Here is a 25633-nt window from a genome sequence, read left to right on the forward strand (position 1 = left end):
TATTTATCACCAGTTTTCTGCTCTGTTCTTGACCTGCAGTTGGCAGCAGTTGGGAGGATCAGAATAACCTAAATTACACTTTGCCAGGTGTCTCTTTAGGGGTCTTTTGCCTTCACTGCACTGGATTCCTAGTTTGGAATTCCTTGTTTGGAGGTGGTAGATTTCTGCAGCATGACACCCTAGTCTGTCACTTTAAGTGACATCTAAAAGCACACAATTCCTCTAGCTCTCCCCCCCCTCCCCTCAATAATGCTACATTGCAGCTGCATCTTGAAATAAACAACTCGTTCCTCCTCTGTAACAGATGGTGCTGTGTAACCCAGAGCACCAGCATATCTGTAGCAGCAGCAATGAAGTAGGCAAAGCTGGGCAGACCGGGGTGGGAGGGATCATGTACACCCAGGAGACCACTTTGCCTGCTATTCCCAACAGTGAAGAAGAAGGAGATGTGAATAATTATGAGAAGGATGGGAACACTAATTGACACATGTCAGGCTGTATTTTAGACCAGCTTCATCTTCTTTTTTTATTTCTTTGCTGAGCAATAGTAAATATTTAAGGAGAAACTGTGATGCTACTTAAAAAGCACCTACCTAATTAAACCTCAAATGCAGAAATCGCTGTCCACTCAGAGATGCACTCTGTGGTGCTCACCACCTAAGGCTATACCTCAGCCATATGGCACTTTAACAGATACTAGCAGAGGGAGCCCTTTTTATATTTTAACTGATGGGTGCATGCTAGATACTGGGGTTGGAGCAGAGGGGAGAATGAAAGAAAGTGTAAGGAAAGCAAATCAAGACAGAAAGACAAAGGATGAATTCTTATTGAACTCTTCGATTTCTGCTCAAAACAGCCAGAGGTCTTGTTTCTGTCCTAGAAAGAACTGTTGTTTTCAAAGCCTTGGACTCAGACTCACTGATCACAAACCTTTTCTCAGCAGAGTTACTATGTGAGGGGGTCATTCTTAAGGCAGAAATACAACCACTGATTTCAGAGTTTGCTCGCCCAACCAATATTTGCATGAGTTTAGGAGTAGGATTCAAGTTTTTACAGTGTTGCTTCTGCTGTACCTCCTCCCCCTCCCAGGGTCATGGTCACAGTGTATATTACAATCTCAACAAGATTGGGCTGTATCAAAAAATGGCTAGAAGACCTCAGAAGAGAAAGTCGGTGTCATAGCATGTTGAAGAGGAAACATGGTGAATATAAACTCCAAAGAGTCAGAAAAGAGAGGGTTATTTGAAAATAAGCCATTTATTGGGATATCTAGCTTTCAGATAGGTGCTGATCTGGTAAGACTGTAGTTTTAATTGCAGGTATTGCTTTCTCAAAATAAGACTAACAGCCAGAGGGACCATAGGGCTAAAGTAATATGATTCCATTTACATTATGGTTGCTACATGGTTTAATATTTTCCAAATTTGTTTGGATGGCTGCCGTTTCCTCTTCTGGAGAAGTGTCAAGGTTCTAAGATGATCGTGGCTTTGGTGCCTGAGCCAAAATGGTACATGATACCTGTCACCCCTTCCCCTCTTTGCCTTACAGTACTTCCATAAATAGCATTCCTTTCATCACATGCATTTGTTTCCCACTTCTCAGGGAAAGTCTAACTTGTCTCAAAAGCCCAGTGGGAACTTGGTGGCAATCTTTTGTCTTCCAGGGCTTGATAGGGACCTCTTTCTAGGGCAATGTGAAAGCACAGCACGCAGAGCCACTGGGTTTTGAAATGAATGGAGGAGATTTCAAATTAGCACCAGTGTGGCTGCACCATCCAACAAGGCAGTCTAGATAATTTGCTCTGCTAACATTACTGTACCAATTCTGTGACTGTATCACCCAGGGTTATGTACTTACAGCAGCTCATATATTTTTGCTGCAAGGATACATGACACTTAAAGTATGCTATATGTGCTCTTGATAAAATTCAGTGTGTAAAATTCAGTGTCTTGTTCTATAGAAACCGTGAATCCACATGATGTATTAAATATTTACTTAATCAGTGATTTTTTATTATTTGTTGCAACTTCTGATGTCCATCTGTGTACCATAAAAAACAATGTCCTGTGAATGCATTCTCAGAGCATTAATTCCTTTATTAAGAAACTCTCTTGTTATTTTAATCTTTCATCTGAATTCCTTAGGAAGAAAATTATAATTAACGTAGGTTTTTTCATTGTTATTCATTATTCTCTGCAACAGTTCAGTATTTTAAAAAGGCAAAGCTAAATGTTTCCAACAAAGCACAACTTTCATATTGGATTCTACTGAATTTTAACTCCAAGAAACAGTATATGAAAATGTATTAAGATGTCTCTGTTTACTTCAAATTTTATTTCCCAAACTGACTGTAGATCGATGTCAGATTTGAATGCCTGTGTGGGCAAATTAGGTCTACTCATGACTGTCACCTTGCAAGTCTTTCAATGGGCCCAGTGAGTCATGCTAGACATGTTATCAGATTATGTTCTTAGATCATTATCAGTTCTTATACTAAAATTGCCTTTTACCTAACACTTTGAAGATTTTTGACTGGAGGTACCCCGTTTATTTGTTTTCATTTTTTTTTCATTTTATTTATTTGTGTCAATGACTAATCTAGAGTTTCTCTCCCAAACTTTCATGATTTTCCATCATCAGACTTATATACAACAGCAGCTCCTGAAAGGGGTAGCGTTGATATCATAGAATCATAAAATCATAGAATGGTTTCATTGGAAGGGACCTTAAAGATCATCTAGTTCCAACCCCACTGCCATGGGCAGGGACACCTTTCCTCTAGACCAGGTTGCTCCAAGCCCCATCCAACCTGGCCTTAAACACTGCCAGGGAGGGGGCAGCCACAGCTTCTCTGGGCAACCTGTTCCAGTGTCTCACCACCCTCACAGGAAAGAATTTCTTCCTACGATCTAATCTAAATCTCCCCTCTTTTAGTTTAAAACCGTTACCCCTCGTCCTATCACTACATACCCTTGTAAAAAGTCCCTCTCCCGCTTTCCTGTAGCCCCTTCAGGTACTGGAAGGCTGCTAGAAGGTCTCCCTGGAGCCTTCTCTTCTCCAGGCTGAACAGCCCCAATTCTCTCAGCCTGTCTTCACAGAAGAGGTGCTCCAGCGCTCTGATCATCTTCGTGGCCTCCTCTGGACTCATTCCAACAGCTCCATGTCCTTCTTATGTTGGGGGCCCCAGAGCTGGACGCAGTACTCTAGTTGGGGTCTCACGAGAGCAGAGTAGAGGGGCAGAATCCCTTCCCTCGACCTGCTGGCCATGCTGCTTTTGATGCAGCCCAGGATACGGTTGGCTTTCTGGGCTGCAAGCGCACATTGCCAGCTCATGGTGAGCTTCGCATGAACCATCACCCCCAAGTCCTTCTCCTCAGGGCTGCTCTCAATCCATTCTCAGCCCAGCCTGGATTTGTGCTTGGGATTGCCCCGACCCACATGCAGGGCCTTGCACTTGGCCTTGTTGAACTTCATGCGGTTCGCACAGGCCCAGCTCTCAAGCCTGTCCAGGTCCCTCTGGATGGCATCCCTTCCCTCCAGCGTGTCGACCACACCACACAGCTTGGTGTTGTTGGCAAACTTGCTGAGGGCGCACTCAATCCCACTGTCCATGTCTCCGACAAAGATGTTAAACAGGACCGGTCCCAATACCGACCCCTGAGGAACGCCACTCGTCACTGGTGTCCACTTGGACATCGAGCCGTTGACCACAACTCTTTGAGTGCGACCATCCAGTAATATAATGTATGTAATAGCACATCTGACTACTATTTTCTGCCTTCCCTCACCTCACCATGGATCCACTACTTCCCCTTAGATCTGACATTGCTAATAGCTGGAAAAATCATCGCATTGTCCAGATAAAAGGAAATACTGAAATATAACATGCTTTTCACTGCTTCCAGAATTTCCTAAAGAACTGATGATATAAAGGCAGAGATTACGTTGTGAATTTGTTCAGTGACATAAGGTGCACTCTCAGTCATCTCCATGCACGGAATTAGTTTCTAAGCCCCCACATGGAAAGCAATGGCAGAGAGGTATGTACTTGAATGGCCTACCTGGCCAGTCCTGTTTTTCTTAGGTTGCACTAAATAATTGAGAAGAAATTATTGCGTATGAACTATACACAGGGGTAGGATGTTCCTTAATCCATCATGGGACTAATGGAGACAATAACACAGTTTTAGCAATGTATTTGCTTTTTATTGCAGAATTTATTGCAATCTACATCTACCTGAAGGGAGATTGTAGTGAAGTGGGAGTCCGCCTCTTCTCCCAGGCAACTAGTGATAGGACAAGAGGACACAGCCTCAAGCTTTGTTCGCCAGGGGAGGTTCAGGTTGGACATTAGGAAGAATTTCTTTTCAGAAAGGGTCATTAGACATTGGAATGGGCTGCCCAGGGAGGTGGTGGAGTCACCATCTCTGGAGGTGTTTAAGAAAAGACTGGACATGGCACTTAGTGCCATGGTCTAGTTGCCATGGTGGTGTCAGGGCAATGGTTGGACTCGATGATCCCAGAGGTCTCTTCCAACCTGGTTGATTCTGTGATTCTGTGTGATTCTGTAATTCTTTTCATGTACCTTTTCTAGCTTGTCCAACATCATACAACCTGAAAGGAAGAGGAATTTCCAACCTGAGAGACAGAAGGCAGCTGGGATGAACCCTCTGTTAGAAATGGGAAAGCCAGCATTATTGCACGAAGTGTTGTACCATCTTTGTGAGGTTGATTGTAATACTGCTGTAAATACAGAAGGTCTGGTTCTCACACTAGAAATGTTTTACGCTTCATGTAATTCAGTTTATGGCCCCAATTCACTGTGAGACTGGTGTAAAATGGATTTAAAGTTAATGAGAATTAGGCCTAGGGATTCTAATATTTGCTTTCTACTGTGCTTGAAATTACTTCTGTTGCTCTATAGCAATGTTTAAAAGTCACTACAGAGACAATATAAATAAAAAATCCTGGGTCATATCCATCCATCCATCCATCCATCCATCCATCTACCCATCCATCCAAGAGAAATGCAATGCAGCAGTTGTTACAGAGTCTACACCTCGACTGAATTACAAGTAGGATTAATTTAGCCTTTTAAATTTAGATGTTGATATAGTACTTTCTCTAAATCCATGTCTTTCAACCATTTCAAATCAGCAACACTTTATTCAAAGGCAAAAGTTTTCATGAGCCCCATTTTACATTTCTTCTGTGAGAAAAAATGAATCAAGGATAACAAAGATAAATCTAAATAATGTATCATGTTTCAAAATGCTGACAGAAAATATTTGCCCTTGCATGGAAGAAATACTTGGGAAAAACAGAAACAGAGAATTCCTTTACCTTCAACTGTAATAATCCTTTTAATGACTTGTGAGCTGTTTGATTGTTTGTGATGAAAACTCCCTGTTTCTGCTTATGTAAGGATTTTATTTATTATTATGGTAGTATTTCACTTTCGATCTCCAAAACTGGTTGGAGTCCCAAGGAAAGTATTGAAAAAGAAATCCCAATTTTCTATATATTTCATCATTTCTACAGTTACATTATAACAAAATCCAGATCTCTCAGGTACTCTTAGAGCTGTATTTTGCAGAAGTATTATACTTCTATAAGGCTGGAGAGAAATACAACAGAAATCCAGTAATAGAAACAGATTGAGACCATCCTGCTATTTGGAGGAGTGAAAGTCTGTATGACTACAAAAGAGTGATTGCAATGCATACGGATAGTCCTCGCCTATATCATTGCATTTTGTTTCTAAAAATGAACATTTTTACATAGACCAAAATAAAACAAAAAAATCACTTCAGGTATATTTACTGCCATACATATTTGGAAGGCAAGGTGCAGCAAATAAACTTTCAATTAATCAAGGTGTTTGGAATATTTCTTGAAAAATGTGTTCAAAGTTTATTGCTATCTGCCCTGAAAATTGTATAAAACAAGAGTAACATTTAAATGACATGGTGAAGGAGATGCACTAATCTTTATATATACCTATATATTCTTACTTCTTGTAAATTTCACAGATATTTAAGGTTGGTGACTATATGGTATAAAAATCGTGTTGAAGCAAAATTTTGTAACATGAAATATTAATTTGCCATTACTGTAAATGTCAGAATACAGGTCACATGGGAATCTCCGCACAGCTCAGTGACAAAATTATATGCTCCAGGCTTGAGGCATCTTCAGTATAGTGGAAAAAGGACACATAGCAATCCCAACAGGAAAGAAAAAACCATATTCAACCATAGGTTGACCTCCAAAGTATAGTCCAGAAAACCATACAAAGGCTATAATATTAGCCCTAACATAAAACTGGAATAGAACTTTTGGAAATTGAAGCAATTCTGATTCACTATTCATATAATTTGAAACATTCAAAATACACCTAAATATAATTATTTATCTTGGGCTATTTTTTTGGATAAGCATTACAGAGGATGTTTTAAGAAAGGACTTGAAGAAGAAAGGGGAAATAGATTTCCCTTTTTTTCCCCGTCCGGGGATCAAGACAGAAGAAATTCTTTCCTGATGCTAATGAGCACTTCATGCCTTGAAACAAAAAGGTCGACAATTAAAATTTCTATTTAGAAATTAGTGTAATTTACTCCCCTCCAATATACGCTAATCAGCTCTGGAAATGCATAACATGTTTGTGTAACTTGGTAGCTTCTCATTTTTCAAATTTCACAATCAGGACAGAAATTCCTAGTAATGCCATACTTTTACCTGATGCTTTTCTCTTTTTTTAAAGCACCGCCAGTGTAAGAACTACATTTCCTTTGTAGAACCTCTTTCTAAACCGAAAAGAGTGACTTCCAAACCCTGTAAAACCACACTTAAAAAAAAAAAAATAAAAAGACCTTTTGCTGAAGCAAATTTTCCCTTGAAGAATTCACAGCTACATGGGTTACCTTAACCAACATCACCCGAGCCTCAAACTTTGACATATTCATGAAATGATATATAAAAGAAAAGCTAAATATTCCTTCAAAAGCACATCCATCACCTTCTGCCATATGCCATTTCCCTCCTCATATTTGCATTTGAAAGCCTTCTCCTGTATTGCCTTCATGTCATATTTGAGTAAGAGACCTCAAAGAGACAGCTTGAAAGAGAAACATCTGTCATGGGCTCTGGTGTAACATGCTAGAAGTGGCTTTGTGGAGTTGACAGTTCATTTGGAGTTGACAGGCATTTTCTTCTACTTTCACTCACTTTTCTGCACTGTTTATGCTGTGCCATAAAGCCATGTATTTTTTTAGCCCATGGACACTAAATATATACTACATTGTAACATTTATACGAACATAAATGAAAACTCACTGGTCTTATTGGTTGGAGGGAAGTCTGGCTATTGCCTTATCTCTGACGAATATAACTTCCTATCTATTACTCCTGTTTTAGGGATGGACTGGGCTACCAAATGCACTGTCGAGATCCAGAAGCACCACATGGAACCTGGAGTGACAAACTTGAAACTGGACAGTCCAGGTCTCGCTTAAGTGTTTTACAATAGGGAACACCTATGGTGATAGGAAAGCTTCAGTGATGTTCTGCCGAGAGTTACTGCCCCCAAAACTGATTTAGGGAAACAGTTCATGCCATTACAGTAATTTCCAGCTAATAATTTAAGCTAAGCATGAGAAGATACTGAGCTGAGGACAGTAATGCCAAATCCATAGCGGGGCAGAAGTTTCCAGATGAAAAGTGAGGATGAAGAGCTAGAGTAATTACTTAGTAAACCTTTTGAAATAGATCCTTAAGCCCACATTCCTCAACACCTTATTCCAAGGATGTAAGTGCCTGAAAATCTCTCTTATCCTACTGGAAAACCCCCAAAATCCAGGTGGATGAGGATTTTGTATGACTCCCAGGGTCTCCTTGAGACCTTAAAATAAGGGCGAATTGTGGAGTGCTTTCCTCTTCTTTTCATAAAACATTTGGAAGAAGGAGAGAATAGAGTGTCTACTATATTTTCTCTTTTAGCACGGTCTTGTTACATATAAAGTCGTTAAGAACGATTAAGTGATAATATCATAGAAACATAGAATCGAAAAGACCTTTAAGATCATCAAGTCTAACCAGTAACCTAACACTGCCAAGGCCACCACTAAACCATGTTCCTAAGCACCACATCTACACATCTTTTAAATACCTTCAGGGATTGTGACTCAACCACTTCCCTGGGCAGCCTGTTCCAATGCTTGATAACCCTTTCAGTGAAGAAATTTTTCCTCATACCCAATCTAAACCTCCTCTGGCACAACTTGAGGCCATTTCCTCTTCTCATATTGCTTGTTACCTGGGAGAAGTGACTGACACCCACCTCACTACAACCTCCTTTCAGGTAGTTGTAGAGAGAGACAAGGTCTCCCCTGGGCCTCCTTTTCTCCAGACTAAACAACCCCAGTTCCCTCAGCCACTTCTCATCAGACTTGTGCTCCAGACCCTTCACCAGCTTCGTTGCTCTTCTTTAGACTCTCTCCAGCACCTCAACGTCTTTCTTGTAGTGAGGGGCCCAAAACTGAACACAGTATTCGAGGTGCAGCCTCACCAGTGCTGAGTGCAGGGGGATGATCACACGTTTTAATAATGTAATTAAAAACCTGAGAAACTACTGGAAATGTAAGATCTATCTAATTTGAGTCTCAATTCACCCAGTTCTGCTGCTGTTATTGCTTTCTGTAGCTTCATCACAGCAGACTGCACGGTCTGTGTGACCTCTACCTTGGCACAAAGTGGCCAAAACTTACTTTGAATTCCACTCCATTTGTGAAAATAAATGAAAGCTCATTGGATTTAATATTAAGTCACACTGATTTGGTTTGTGTTCAGTTCAGAGAAGGAAACCATGTTTTTAAAAATGACTAAGAAAAAGGAAAAAAAACCCGAAAATATTAATTACAGCTTGAAATAAAATTGTTTAGAATAACTCATTCAAAATTCCCTTTTGATTACTGAGTTAGTGAACTTGTAAAAATGTGGAAAATGTTGTGTTACAAAATTACTATCTTTGTTCCTATTCTGGTAGCTGAAGGTACGGTGATCAGCCTTAGTGGAGTACAGGACAGGGATCTGCGGTTTGGTTTAGATTTTTTAAAAGCAGCACAGAAGTTTGGCTTTTGATTTCAACTCTGAAAAAAAAAGGACTTGGATTTACTGTGTCTGCAGCATCACTCAGTCCTTCTGGTGCCAAATACCAACTAGCTGCAAAGTTCATTAAAAAACGATATCCTATCATGAGTGGTTACATCAACTCCCAAGCTGAAACTAGTCAGCAATAGGAATTTTTTATTTTTAACAGCAAAACCAAAAAAAACATAGGACTTTAGTGAGACTAATATTTCATCACCTGGTTTACTCTGTCACTTTGAACACAAAATGTTGCTTAAGCAGGACTAGAAGGCAGGCAGCCACCTACAGAACTTCCCCAGGCAGAAATTATATGTATTTTTTGAAGTTAAACAGAAATAGGACAGTGACTTTTTTTTCTGTTTTGTTCCCTTAATTGCCAGACAAAGTGCAATTTTCTGTACTGTTCTATCAACCAGATGCCCTTGTCATCCACCATCTTACTACAGTAATGGAACTTGACGTCCTCTTTGTTGTTTCTCACTGCATTTGTGTGACTCACTGTGCAAAATAAAAATGTACTAAGAATAGCAGAGGTTGCGGTAATGGCAAAGCTATGAAATTCCCTTCATCTAATTGCTTTCAGATTTTTTTCCAGCACTAAGGCTCTTGAAGTTGTCTTGATATGCTATGAGCATTCAGCCATGAAACCATGTACCAGCCAACACATCAATTTCAGTAGAAATCCTGCTAAGGTAAAGTTTTTGAAGGTACTTTGGCACCTAAAGGAGTAAGTACAGACCTATGCAAACTTCCCAGAGACATGAAGGCTGCAGAATTGCTTCTGAATACTTTACCTTACACAGCTGAAAAGCTGTCCAGAAATGACAAATGGCCACAAATTACTCTGGAGCATTACAAATCAGCTGAAGTTGTTGTCCTAACCACTTGAGGCGTTGGAGTATAACAAAAGGTTAAAAGGAAAGGAAGTAACTGTGACATTGTTGAAGCTAAACAGTAAGTAAAAGTAGAAGAAACGCCTTTCATTTGTTTAGAATTAAGAAAGCAGATCAGCCATTCCATGGCTGCTTTACAGCTCTACATCAGTAAAAACCTCAAAACAACGTTTATTTGTGAGGCCAGTCCAAGACTGAGAGAGTAATTTTACTTAGTACTTAGTTGACTAAGAAGGGTCCTACAGGGATCATCTAGCCCAACTGACACGTGTCCTCTTTTAAAGTTCAGATCACTTTTCCTCTTTACACCAACATAGGTGCACAAATGTCTAAACAAGTACAACAAATATTGAAGCAAGACTGAGGGACTGACTCATGGGGAAAGATGAAAAGTGTAATGTTTTTAATTTTTGCAAGTGATTTCGAATGTGTAAGATTTTGGAACAACAGGCAAATGTAAAAATAGAAGTGGCAGGTTGATCATTTAGAGCACAAAACAGAATGAGGTCAAGAGATGTGTGGTGATGGAATGATCGGTGAGAGAAAAACACTCTCCCAAACAAGAGAAAAAGATTGGAGGTTTATTATGCAAATTCAATGGCAAGGTAATGTAGTTAACAGCATGTAAAATAATCACATTTTTCAAAGTTAATTTACAACTCAGAATTAATTCAGAATTGTATAGAAATACAAGGTAAGAATAAATTTTATTATACTGAAAAGCTGTATTCAAAATGACTGACAAATCCCACACTGTACACCTATATCTGGACTGTGAAACCCACTGCCCTGTAATGCCATTCAGGTCATAGCAGAGCAATTGGCTAGAGTTGCAGATAATAACGTTATCCACCTTAATGCAAAAACATTCAAAAGAAATTTGAAAGGATATCACACCTTCAGTGTCAATAGTTTTAAAAAAAAAACCTCTGGGAATTAGAGATTAGTATGAAATGATAGTTTGATCAGGGTTGGGGAGGAAGTATTTTCATCTTACGTTTAGAGTCGCCTGCATTTCATTTTGAATATCTGCATCACAGCTCAGTGATGCTCTTCTTCTGTGTTTCCAGTCTAACTCAAGCCAAGGAGGTTATAGGCTGAAGAGTAAGAATAAAAGTTGACATGTAAACTGATAGTGTTCCAGAAGAGGGCAGAGGTGAAAGACCTGCAGCAAGATACGTTTATGACAAAACTACACAAATAACTTCACAATAGCACCTGAGTCAGACATGACCCTCCCTCCACAGCATCATGCGGAATGACTGTACTGTGGCAGCATGATGGCCTTAGAGATCATTTTTCACCTTCACCTCTTGTGACGTTTGTATACATTCTTATCTAAAAGGATTTTTTTCTACCATTTACCCTTACATGCTGTGCTCATAAGATTTTACGCAGGCCTGAGCAAGTCAGACAGTGCATAACCTTTTCTACTCTGAAATGGTGCTACTCAGAATGGGAGTCACAGTGTAAGGAAAAGCTACAAATTCAGTTATTTTCACAGTCAAAGGAGTTTGCAAAGAAGAGGCAAAATTCTTAAACACAGAAGTCATATCTTCTGTTTCAGAAGAGGCCAGAAGGTCTCCTCCACACTCCTACTCCCATAATCAATGTATGATTCCAGGTACAGTGAGTTGTTAATAAAAACTTTGCTGGAGTTGGGGAATGAAATACTCAGGCTTTCATCCCAGAGGAATTTTGCCGTGTTTTGGGTTTCAGGTGGTTAATGTAAGAGATGATAGTTTAAGAGTCCTTACAGGCATCTTGAAGAAAGTGAATTAAGCCATGAGAAGTTGAAATGGCTCACAAAGAGCTGCACAACAAGCAGATGATAGAACTACGTTTTTATCACAGAAGTGGATAATAAAAAGCTCAAAATTCTGTTACAACAGCTGTTGAAGACAGTGACCCATGTATTTTAGTACCATTTGTTTTGCATGCATTTATTCTATAATTAGATAGTACAGTGTTTCCACGTTTTATGCTGAAGTTGCCTACATTTATTTCAAGCTTGAGTTTCTGCTCCCCAAGGATTTATCGCCATTTTCACACAGTTTATCGTAGATGTTCGATCACTGGTTATCTCTGAATAACAGGAGAAATGAATTGGCTTTGTCAAAATCTTGGCATTTTTTGCCTTCTTTTTCTCTCTGTTTTGCTGACATTTTTTTTTTTCTTCTCTTCTTCTTCTGCCAAGTTTGTAATGTGCTAGTGTATCCATTGCTCTATATAACCTTAGCTTTAATAACCTCATTGATGATGCCATAAGGGGGCACATAACGATTTAAATGAGCTTACCCAGAATTACTAGCTGCCAGAAATGCTTGAAACATCATGTGTATCTTTACCTGCCTTTCAATGAGGGTCATTCTTTACTTGTTGATTACCATAGATCACCTTATTGAGATGCAAACTCAGTAAACTGATGAAACTTTACTTTTTCTCCCCTAATACTAAAATATTATTTACATGCTTTGCTGAGAAATTATAATGTAACCATTTTTCAAATAGGGAACTGATACTGGCAATGGCATCAAGAATATGGCTTTTGTCACTCATCTGAAAAATACATTTGGCCAAGATGCAAGGCTATATTTGCATATGCTCACTGTAACCATAAGGATGTACACTTCTAAATTGTTCAGGAATTTAAAATTCTTTACAAATGTCACCTGCATGAAGTATGACCCATCCAGTTACTCCTGTCTTCATCTCACAAACTCACCAGAAATGTAGGCAAAGGGAATGCCTCTTCCATGCTTCCCTTGCCTTCCACTCACAGGGCAAGCAACCATCAAAACCTTTGGGTTTCTTCAAAGCTTCTGGGCATGCACATCTGCTACTAAAATCTGTTCTGAACATACAATCATCTAGCTCAGCTCTGAAAAAAACAGGCCATAAGCACGCAGAATTTGGCATCCAAACTCTAGCAGTCACTTTTGACAATAACACCTCTGCACTTCAGGTCTTCATTCATAAAATCCGAGAAATGTCTTCCCACATAAAAGGGACATTCAGGAGATAGATTCAGATATGCTATGGCTAAGTGAGACATGGAAGCTCACAATGAAGTAATTAACTTTACATTCAGAACAGGATTTGACTGGTGTGCAGTAAATAAGACCTGTGAGCGCATGTTGGTGAAGGTGAGGAGGACAAATGATTGGTCACTGACCACTCACCATCCTGTGTATAATGTCACATGAATTAGATCACAAAGTTTATATCATACCAAAATATATACACAAGAGAACTGAAATAAGTTACATAAGCAATATTAATTTTGATGTTTGCTAACCGTTAGTTTAGTTTTTTAACCTTATAGTTCTTTTGAAGTTCTATATCTTTGCATATATAGATTATACTCAATTCACATGAAACACACCCCTGCATTGCTACTGAATCACATGATTATTTTTTCTTAACAGATAAAATTTAAGTTACATGTATGTGGAAAAGCGGTAACTTTCACATGTCAGGTATTGTTTCATTTTAAAGTACCACCAGACCACATTGGAAGTCAAACTGTGAATGTGAAATGCTTCATTCAGACATGACAGCTCTCTTGTTTTCTTTTTTTTTAGGTGCTTTACACCATGCCACACATTTTTGGGAACAGTCTATTTAAATCCAAATGCCAAAGAGCTCCTCTCTGGTTAGATTCCACTTTGGCAAAGGAACCTAACTACACAGCTGGCTGTTCTTCCTTTGTAAGGCTCATCTTGGTTTGCAGCCCACCGCTGAAGGCTCATTGCTTCTCCCAGTGTGTTAGATATAACTCAATAGGATGTGCCTTTAGGGGATTCTTACGCTTCATGTTGGTGGAACCAGTTGCCACTGGAGGTTAGCAATTACAATATATTAGTTTTGTCGAGGCTGCTTTAAAAATAAACCAGTCTGTCCATTTCGATGGAGAACCTGAGATACCTTTCACATTAGTGGCAACATTCTTTTGACTTATGCAGAAGGTTCCCTGTGGCTTCAATATCACCGTTCATATTTCATTTAATCTAATTGCTTAATGTAGGACTCACTGATGCTTCCCTGTCACTGCTCTGACCTCTGCCTCCCTGGTGCTGCTGAGCAGGGACAACAGGAGCATTGTAAGGAGCAGCTGCTCATAGTGTCATTGATTGAGATCCGGAGGGGATTTTTGCATCTATGCTCATACTGACAAGGCTGGTCTTAACAGACATTTTGCAGAGCATCTACAGACAGGACAAGTCGCTAGGTGCAGATAGAAAAGCTGTGGCAGAAACGGAGTCGTATAGGAGATGGTTATGGACCCTGACAAGTTTTGCAGTTTCCATAGAGCAGGAGAAAGAGGAAGGGAGAATAGAAAAAAAGTGGTGCAGCACCCACACAGAAAATAGGAGGACCTACATTACATAGGTTTGGGCAGAAGATTGGTTGGAAGTATGGCATGGCTCTCATGTTCTCTTGGGCTGAGTCTTTCTGGTCTAAGCCTTCCAATCAGTCACAATAACTCTCCTCAGGTAACACTTTGGAATCCCACTGAAATGACACAGCAGATTCTCAGCCACCCTTAAAAGGGGGTTCAGCTGCACTCACAGTACTGACTCAAGTCACTTGACGGTGCAAGGTTCAGGACTGTTACAAACAGACAGCATGGATGAGGTCACCTTGTTTTGGGGAGAGAAAATGAGTTTAGCTGCAGGGACACAAGCCATGCTATGCCACTTATCTTGAAGGTCCAAGGATATTTCCTGGACAGGTTTATTTCCTCCTATAGCAAGAGCCTAAGAAGAAATCCCAGAAAATAATTTATAAGGGATCTATAACACACATTTTCTATGCCTCTTCATTCTCAGTCTCAGAATACATTTTCTCTTCACTGTACAAGGCAATAACAGAGCCAACAGCAGTACCACAGCTGCTGGTGATGCCACCATTGTCACACAGGTCCAGCACCGGGAGGATGCCTCCACAACACAGGCTCTAATTGCAAGGCTTAGATGAGGGCCAATCCCGTGTACAATGTACCAGTTGCGTGTCTTGGCTGGCATCAGGGGGAAAAAAACTAAACCAAAACAAAAAACCAAACACAGTATTTTGTGACCTTCTGAAAAAGTATCTTTGTGATGCCAGAGATGGGGAACTGCCCAATGCCACTTAATAAAGTCACTTCCCAGGGTACACTCAACCAGTATCTAAGATATTTCACCATTCCAACAAATATCACAAAGGTTGTTTTGTTCTGTTTTGTTTTAGTACGCATACAGAGCTTGTTGAACAAAAACACAGGACAGACTGACATGCCCATATGCCTCCCTCACTTTCTAGGATATGGACCTACCAGCATCTTCAAGGGAAGGCCACTAAGTAGCAAGTCAGCAGGGACAGGACCACACATGCCCTGTTCTCAGACTACCTCATCCATTACAGCTCTAGCAAAAAAGAACAACCCATGCCAGGATGAACTGTGTGAGAAAATACAAGTGAAAGTTAATCCATTATAGCAGAGTTTGGGAGCACAGCAGCTGAGATCCTCCCACAGACAGGAGGGCCTGCTGGCTAAAAACAGCCTTCAAATGTGTCTTCATACAAAGAGAAGGTTCTTTTATCTGCTTCCTGCCAGCTAGGCAAGTGAGCAGAAATTTAGCAGCACTTCTTCTAAAGATGCTCAACAGAAGCCTTGCTGCAGAGATTTGGATGAAAGCAATACTATCTTCTCAACGCTGGAAAGTCCAATTTGGTGGCAGTCACTTTGCAGCCTCTCCGAAGCAATTCAATGGCCTCTTCACCTTTCTTGGAAGGCCTTGATGGTTAAAGCTACCAATGACACTGGCTGTGCTGCTGATACTGTCTGGAGAGATGTCAAGTGCTAAACACTTTCTGTGTCTCAAAGTTTTTAGTACCTGACTCTAAGAGGCAGCATGGAGTATTGTGTGACCTTAGGTGCTTGCAATCCCAAGCACAAATACAGGCTGGGCGGAGAATGGATTGAGAGCAGCCCTGAGGAGAAGGACTTGGGGGCGATGGTTGACGAGATGCTCTTCCCTACTCCTCCTATGTGCTGGGCATAGGATCTTACCACAGCTCCCCATTAAAATCAATACTGCATCTACACACCAAAGCATGAGGCTTTTTGTGGGCACAAACTTAAAGCTGGGTTTGACAAATTAATAAAGACGAAAATAATTTTTGATTCTTCTGGTTTTATTTTCCCTTCCGATTAAGTCCAGGGAAGTTCCCAGTGTCTCTTAGAAAGCAATGGTTGAATTTATTTAGCATGGGAAGTTACAGTCTTAACTAACCTCACAGTTATGCCTCTCATTACAGCTGTCCCTCTAATGTCCCAGCTTAGATCTCCTCATGCTTTGCCTTCTTCTGAGACACTGAAGAAGGAGGAAGAGCTGAATAATCTATTCTGGTAAATGAATGCACTTTTAAATAATATGATTTAATAAATACAATGAGAGTGAAGATGTCAAAATTATGTCAGTGTTTGCAGACAAGAGTGAGAATAAAAACACATTGTAGGATGCATCAAAGTTGTTTGGCTGGTGGACTTCACTATGTATCATCATCCATATAACCATGGCTTTGTTTTTTCTAGATAGCAATGCTTTTTCTCTGCAGTTCTTCCCTGAAGCTCTGACATTAATCAACCTGGATTTTTAGGTATTAAACATGAAATTTTATTATATTAAAATTTACAGGTTGCTTAGTTTTATTTTTTCTCATCCTTTTCCTTGTGTTACCTCGTTGGAGAAAAATAAAACATTTCAAGAGAAAATGCTTATGTCCTAGTATTTGAAGGATGTATATAAACAAGAAGGCATACCTACAGGTTATCATTGGGCTTGAAAGGTATTTTTCTTCTGAATTTGTGGATGAAAAAAGATCAAGATCTGTTAACAACAGCAAAAAAGGCACTGGGGTTTTGCCAAAAATAAAAAATTAAATTAAAAGAAGCAAGAGGATAAATATGTATGCTTTGATGTTTTCAAAAGCAAATAGAGGGAACTGGAAAGTTAACCAACTTCATTTCCATTTAAAAATTCAAAGTTAAGAAATGAAAGAAATAAAAATTAAGCTGAAGTATTTAACTTGACTACATTTATTTTGTCTACATAAATGACTACATATATTTCTTACATTTATTTTGTAGTCTTTTAACAGCTTTTTTGGCTTAATATTATTTTTTTTCTTTTTGTTTGTTTAGATCTAGTTCACACTAAGAACGCCCAGGATTTGCATAAATGTTGGAATAATTGATAAAAATAAAAGAATATTAATCATAGAATCATAGAATGGTTGGGGTTGGGAGGGACCTTAAAGACCATCTAGTTCCAACCCCCTGCCACGGGCAGGGACAACTTCCACTAGACCAGGTTACTCCAAGCCCCATCCAACCTGGCCTTGAACACTGCCAGGGAGGGGGCAGCCACAACTTCTCTGGGCAGCCTGGGCCAGTGTCTCACCACCCTCACAGGAAAGAATTTCTTTCTCATATCTCATCTCTATCTCCCCTCTTTCAGTTTAAAACCATTCCCCCTTGTCCTATCACTCCATGCCCTTGTAAAAAGCCCCTCTCCAACTTTCCTGTAGGCCCCCTTCAGGTACTGGAAGGCTGCTAGAAGGTCTCCCCGGAGCCTTCTCTTCTCCAGGCTGAACAACCCCAACTCTCTCAGCCTCTCTTCATAGGAGAGGTGCTCCAGCCCTCTGATCATCTTCATGGCTTCCTCTGGACTCATTCCAACAGCTCCATGTCCATCTTATGTGGGGGCCCCCAGAGCTGAACGCAGCACTGCAGGCAGAATCACCTCCCTCGACCTGCTGGCCATGCTGCTTTTGGTGCAGACCAGGATATGGTTGGCCTCCTGGGCTGCAAGCGCACATTACTGGCTCCTGTAGAGCTTCTCGTCAACCCATTAGAGTTAGGGTTAGGCCACGGTGCTCCATCCACACCTTTATAGTCTGAGCAACCCACAGTGCTTGTGACGTCAGCCTCAGCCCCCACATCCCATTACTATTAGGGTTAGGGTTAGGGTTCAGAAAACCACAAAGCCTACAGTTCCAGGGACACTGGGGCTGGAAAATGCATGCCCAAGAGAGCATGGCACCGCAACAAAATTGCTCCATCCACACCTTTCTTATCAGGGTCATCCATGGTGCTTGTGACGTCAACCTTAGCCCAAACATCCCATTATTTTAGGGTTAGGGTTCAGAGAACCAGCAAGCCTACAGCTCCAGGGACACTGGGCCTGGGAAAGGCATGCCAAGGGGAGCACGGCACTGCACTAACACGGCTCCCTCCACACTTTTCTGATCTGGGACACCCACGGTGCTTGTGATGTCAGTCTCAGCCCCAACATCTCATTACTCTTAGGGTTAGGGTTAGGGAAAAAAAAAACAAACAACACAAAAAAACATCACCCCCAAGTCCTTTTCCTCAGGGCTGTTCTCAATCCATTCTCCAAACATCCCATTAAACAATGGCATCAGTAGGATCCCATATCAGGAAAAACCTTTTCTACTGATCTTGAGGAAGCTAAGGTATTAAATTATGAAAAAATACTTTTCTTCTTAGCTTTCATCACCACAATGTGTCTGGGGGACAGATTCCTACAGGCGATAAAAACCCACTATAATTTCAGCCATTTAAAACCCGACCAGTTACAAACATGATTACCTGTTATGTACTGAAATTCAAAAACATGATACAATTCTAGTGATAGTAGTGGGCACTTTCTTGGGATCAGTCCTCCAAAATGACCTGTGAATGATCTGAGTTTTGAATTCACTGCACCACAACATTTTTTAGCTATAAACTCTATTACTTATTTCTGCTCTCACTGGAATTGCTGCAGATAGATGTGTTTTCTCCTGTGCATAACTGTAATTCTGTAGTTTGATGTGTCAGCTCCAGTGTTAGCGGAAATCATTTAAATAAGTATTTGCTACAGAACCCCTCTTAACACCTCCCAAGCTAGTCCAGATGTCCTACAAATTATCTTCACTACATAATTAAAAAAGCTGACACCTTTTCTCTACACCATCCTGCTTTAGACATTAGTGTACTATTTTCGTATCTCAGTCTTCCCTTCCCCAGTGAAATCATTGTGGGTTTTGCCATTTATTTCCATGGTCACAGGGCCTGGCCTGGAGGCCTGATCATACAGCTCTCATTCTGGGTGACATCTGATCCATGCTCTAACACTGCAAAAAGCTATGGTGCCCTAAAGTTAAGGCATTTCTGGGAAGTCCTCATTAATATCTTTTCCAAAGCGTCCCTCCTCTAAACCTTAGGTCCTTAAACACAGCATCTGTCACAGCTGGCTCTACTAAATAGCAGCAGCAGCTCCAGGTCAAGGGCTGGGGCTGGAGAGCAACATGATTCCTAAGTGCTTTGAAGCTTCACTTATGCCCTGGACATTTCGTGGCAGGTTATACGCTGCATGTTGTCCTCTCTGAGATAAACCCAAAATGACAGACACTTTGTTTTTAATTTCCAGACACCAGTGGGGTTTTTGTTTTGTTTTGTTTTTTTTCCCTTCTTTACATATGAGGTCATCTAGGATAGGCAATAGCAATGAAATAATCTTTTACCTGCTTCATGGGTAGCCCTCATCTTTGACATGAATGATATTGGATAGAGGTGAGATGCTCATCTTGTCCCCACACATGCTCCAAGCTCTAATTGTTTCCAAGAGGCTAGCAAAATGCCGATTAGCTGATGACAGCTATGATGGTGGCATTAGGTGTTTGAAGGAAGATTTTCAAAGGTACAAAAACACAGTCTCCTTCTTACTGAAAGCCAGTGGGATACAGCATTTTGTACCTGCTTTGGACATTCAAAGAGCTCTTCTTTCTCCATTAAAACATTTGTCTTCCTGCTGACTCACTCTGTACAGATCTCTTACCCAAATAAGCCCTACAACTCAGCAGAATTCCCCATGGGTAGACAAGTTCATGTTTATTCATCTCCCAAAATAACTGGGACTCCATGTGTTATCACCAGCAGATGTCAAACAGCATCTAGGCAAATGCATCAATGGCAGACTGAGAAGGAAAAAGACTTTATGATCCCTCCTGAACCCTCAAGCCTTTTGGGCTGCAATACCCTTCCAGATTTCCATTCCCTCTGTTCCTACGTGAGGTATTTCTGAATTTAAGCTAGCTTTGCAGGTAGCACAGCAGTAATAACCAATGACAGAGAGCTACAAAGTTACATGAAGGGAGCACTTGCAAAAACCATAATCCTGGAGAAATAAGAGTTCCCCTGTACACTTAGCATACTCCAGGAACTGATGTTTTTTGGTGGTTTGTTTTGTTTTGTTTTGTTTTTTTTTCCAATGCATAAAGAAGGTGCGCAGTGTGCCATCCTGTATTGCCCATTCATTGGCTTGCACTCTTCCCCCAATTCCTAAAGAGTGTGCTTAAAGTGAGAAAGATATTGCATGAGTGGAGTGCTGGCATTTTTCCCAGCAAGGATCTGAGTACTGGCAGTTTTCCTGAACTAAGAGGGACATTTCTATTTTGTCCCTTTCTGCTTCACTTGAAGAAGGATAAAAAATGTACAGCAATACAAGGAATCAAGAAACCAACTATTCCTGCAGTTAATTCTACTTTGGAGTCCTGCTGTTTCACTCAAACCCATGCTATATCTTTCAAGCCACTCTCATTTTCCTGGCTGTCTCTGCATAACACATATATATGTTGTAGACCAGGTGGCGACTACGGAGAGCAGCTGTGCCCAGGCCTGAATCTGAGTAAGCAGCTTCATTATCAAAAGTTTTTTTTCATGGGAATCATTCCGTATCTGTGATCAGCATCATTGCCTTTCTTTATATTTTGTTTCACGTTGCTATAACTTTCAGAGGCAGAGCACTTAGACTGGCACTCAGGTTTCTGTATGAATGCATATGGTGAATTTACGGGCTAGCTTAATGATATTTTCTGGTTTCTTCTCAAGTAGTCTCCTAATAATTCCTATAATTATATTTGCCCTTTTGGCTGCCACTGAGCACTGAGCTGGCGTTTTCAGGTGATGACTGTACAATCGCTCTCCTAAGCAGGAATAGCTAATTTGAATTCTGACAATGAGTACATGTGGTTTCCATATTTTTTCCAATGCAGCTGGATTTATTTTCGTCAACAGACAATTTTATTCTTTTTTTGCAGTCATTGAGATCCTTTGAAGACTCTTTAGTTCTAAATAACTTGAATAATTCTGTCAGCAATAATTTTACCAGATCATTACCTCACCCCCTGCAAGAGTATTATGCACAGCACAGGTAAGACTCCTGCTCATAACTTCCTTCATTGTGAAAATCACCTTGTTTCTGATCTCTTTTGTGTCTGATCTTTTTGTCATTATTGCTTATCAACATTCTCTCTTACATTGTGACAACTTCTTCAACGTGAGTGTGAAAGCATTTCTTTGGGGCAGGGCACTATGAGAATCAAAACACCCTGTGCTGACCACTTGTTCTTGCCTGTGTATTTTGGGCTCTGATTCTCTGGATCTGACCCTCTGCTCAGCTTCTTAAAAGCCCCTTTTCATGGTGCTTCACTTATCCAGCACTGCTGAGGATCCCTTTGAGACATTATCCTGCTGGATTGTCATTTAAAGTTTGTAACACTGAAATTATGCCAGCCAGGCTGAGAAAGACTCACAAAAGAACAGACAGAGACAGAATAAGAGCAATGCAGAGGATATGACAAAACCTCAGATAACAAATAGCATATGGAATTGCAAATTTGTGTTGAAATAAAAACAGATGAACAGGCAAGGACGCATTTTCAGTAAAGCTCCAAGGATATGATCTCCAGTTCTGTAGGCCATTCTGCTTACACTTGCATTGGTCACAGCTATCTGAAAAATACATTGTTTTGCTCATCCAAATCTTGCCTTAAAACATCTGACAGTTTTTATAACATCAAGCTGAGTTTATTTGTTTGCTGGGCAGGAGCCTCTTCTGAAGTCTAACAAACTGAGTTATGGGGACTGACTGGGTCAGCGAGATATTCCCATTGCCTCAGTGCTATAAATGATAAAATAACAAGAATTTCATTAGGGCAGCATGGTAATCAATGTAGGACTCATCCTTTAAAAGGAAAGTCACTGAGAAATAAGATCTACACTTCTCCATTCATATGGACATATGCTTTTACTTCCAAAACATTTTAATTTCAATTTTCATGAATACAGGGCTGCTATTTACTGCTGAATGTATAGTACTATAAATAAAGGGTGCAAAAAATACTCTCTCCCTGGTTATTCAAAATTTGGGTGTCTGTTTTGTGTGCCTAGCTAAAAAGACATGAATGTGTCTTGATGTTTCCTAGCATATAAAGTTTTGTCTGACTGAATATAAAGGTAATTATCATTTTCAGAGGCATCCATCAACTTCAGAGGAATTGGGCTCAGTCTTTCTGAAGAGGCTTTTTTCTTCTTGCCCTTGCATGAACAAGTTATTTGTGTAAGGCACGTATAAGAATAACTACAAAATTGAACAGGACTTCTGACCTCTATTTGACAACAAACACAGGATCATTACCTGCACCTTCAGCTCATTGCTTTTTTAATATTTTTACTAGATCCACGGGACTGCTGTGGGAATGGAAAAGTACATGATCAGCCTTTCAAATTTGTCATGTTTGCAGTTGTGTTCAGTTATTATTTGAAAACATGAAAATCATATGATTTTTACCTTGAGATTGACAATACTCAGACAAAGCTGGTATGAAAATAATTTATATGAAATTATTTGGAAGTCTGAAGTTCAGTAGTTATAATACCTCGAAATGAATATTTTTGGTATAGGTCTAAATCAAGAACTAGAAATCATCTTCACGTGTCAGAATCACAGAATCATAGAACAGCCCAGGTTGGAAGGAACCTCAAAAGATCATCTGTTCCAACCTTTTCTGGGAAAGGGGGCCTAGACGAGATCATCGAGCACCCTGTCCAATCACAGCTTGAAAACTTCCAGTAATGGGGACTCTACTATATCCCTGGGGAGGTTGTTCCAGTGAGTGATCATTCTCACTGTAAAAAATTTCTTTCTTATACCAAGATGAAACCTCGCCTGGCACAACTTCTACCCATTGCCCCTGGTCTTCTCCATGTGGCTTCTTGTTAAGGGAGAGCCTCCATCCTCTTTGTAGCCGCCCTTTAAGTACTAGAATACTGTGAAGAGCCTTCTCTTCTCCAGGAAGAGAAGACCTAACTCCTTCAATATTTTCTTGTTTTTTTTTTCTCATTATTATTTTTTCCACTTTTATTAGGGTACTAATAAAAGTAAGCCTATCTTTGATATTATGCTGCTCCTATTGGCACCTCTGTAAATCTCCCATCACCACTGTAAAGTGATGCACAAATGCAGTCTCTTTTGCTCTTTTTTAGCCAGAGTTCCATCCTGATCCTGAAAAGCTGCTGTTAATTCACTTCCACAATTTCACACACCATGTGTATCACTTCCTCACCTTACTGGACTAGCTTACAATGAAACTTCCCTTCCAAACATCTCCATCCCCCCATATGAAGTGAGATGTGAAATTAAGAACACTTTGGGGAGGGTTTGTTCAGCTTGTACGCTCTGCAACCCCATCTTTTTGCATGGGATGTTAAATTTATGCTAATTAAAGCTGAAAAATTGCTTCTGCTGTAACTGAGTGTTTACAGGATCCTTTTCATACTGTTTCCTTTTTTTTTTAAGTCAGAAAGTAGTAAGTTTTATTAAAGGGAGAAATGGAAGTCTTGCTGAAAGGGCCCCATCAAGGATAGTATGGGTGTTTCTCTAATCCCTTAGTGAACCAACCTAGCTGAACCAACCTAGCTGAATGCCATTACACCATCATACTCTTACCCCACAAAACTGGAACCAATATTAACTTAGGACAACATTTCATTAGAATTGTAGGCTCCTAATTATAATATATACTACAGCTATTGAACTGGCTGTTCTTTGCTTGTCGATTCAAGTGCCCTTGCCAAGGTAACCTGTAAACTGCATTATATAGGATTTATTACATCATTTCCTTTGTGAATATAAGGTGATTATCACCTTCATTACTAGTCATAGATGTATGTGCTATTGTATTTTAAGTGTATTAGTGCCTTCCACGTGGCACATGGTAATTTACAATTACAGTCACTTCCCCTTAATTGTTATACTACAGTATATTAGCAAATTGCATTTCCTAAGGCCTAGAAACATTTTTAGTTTTCTGAAATCATCCTTGAAACACGAGGGTTTTGGTTTCTTAATGGTTGATTGCTGTTTCACTTTCACACCAACCACCAAATGGTTTTTCCTAGACTATCGCCCTTGAAAACAGTATGCCAAAGGTACTAACTCAGCAATGCCCACCTTCTTATGCTGGAAAACACAAAAATATCAGGACCTAGGACCTGGGATGACACTGAAAAATACCAAAATTAAATCAAATTGCCCCTTATCTTACTCTTTCAGATTGAATTATTTGATTCTGTGCAGACAGCATCTCAACTGCAAAGCAATTTCTAAACCAGATCTAGCTGGGAGAGAAGCTGGTACTTCATGCTTTTAAGTATTTTTCTCAGTGTTTTAAAACCCAATGCTATCAATTAATCATGACTGTCATTCAAGTGACACACTCTGTACAGAATGTCACTATGCTCATTGCTAAAATGCAAACTCCTTCCCAGTGAAATAGAGAACACATTTAGAGGAATAAGGGAGAATATTTTACTACCTGTGTGATAACATACTTGTTCTCCTTTAACTTAATCTTCCATCTTCTTCCCATATAAGAAATTGTCTCAGATATTTTTTATATTTTTCTATGCATATGCACTGCTTACCCTTCAATTTATCAGGCCAGATTTGAATTGTCTGTAGATTTTCTGTTACTCAGGGGCTTGGATCATATCGCAGAAGTTAAAAGAAAATTTTAAAAAGCTCTGAATGGAAAAAAAAAAAAAAAATATAAGTAGAATATAATTATCTGTCCCCAAATTTGATCCCTGAGAAAATGCACTGGGATCTCTTAATGACTAACAGTTTGACAACTCAATCTGCAACACCCATGTTTCTTGAGAACATTCAGTTAATATTGCTTCAGAAGGAAGAAGACCATATTTTGAATCAAAACCAATACTCTTCCACCTATTCTACTCAAGGCTTTCTGGACAAAAACAGCAAGGAACAAAAAAATAAGATCTAACCTGAGGCAGCATTGAGTAACTCCAGCTGCATGGCTGAGCCTAAGAAACCATCCTCTGAAGCCTTCTACATGACAGTGAACAGATCTTCGCTCATGAGAATGGTTTGGAAAGTGATAGCAGAGCTGAACAAGCTGTGAATTTTGTGTTCAGATCTATGTTTCTCCACCAGAAAGGTTCTGAATGAGTGAAGTTGAACAAATGGGCCCTGAAGAGATATTCTGGTTCACTTATCTCCCCGCTGCAGTCTCCACTTAGCTCAACAGCAGATTTTCTAATCTCTGTTTCACCAGCATTAACATCAAGGAATGATGGGACACTCAGTCAAGATTGCAAGGCAGACTCTTCTTTTCTCTCCCTTTGACATTTAGAGATTTAATTCTTTACAATCTGTGCGTGTCTCACTGTCCACTAC

General features: G+C 40.0%; 1 protein-coding gene across 13 annotated transcripts in view; it reads right to left on the reverse strand.

Moving 5' to 3' along the window:
* Positions 1-25633, reverse strand: part of TSNARE1 (t-SNARE domain containing 1) — a 533773-nt gene that overhangs the window by 12978 nt on the left and 495162 nt on the right. For 2 of the 13 annotated variants that reach the window (XM_068396753.1, XM_068396750.1), the window contains one exon: positions 4541-4614. The exons of the other annotated variants lie outside the window; for them this stretch is intronic. In XM_068396753.1, the coding sequence (XP_068252854.1) occupies positions 4606-4614 (9 nt within the window). In that variant the 3' untranslated portion in view covers positions 4541-4605. Of the gene's footprint in view, positions 1-4540; positions 4615-25633 lie in introns of those variants that run through there. 13 annotated transcript variants of the gene reach the window in all.

This window comes from Nyctibius grandis, chromosome 3 (genome assembly GCF_013368605.1).
Source record: "Nyctibius grandis isolate bNycGra1 chromosome 3, bNycGra1.pri, whole genome shotgun sequence".
NCBI lineage: Eukaryota > Metazoa > Chordata > Aves > Nyctibiiformes > Nyctibiidae > Nyctibius > Nyctibius grandis.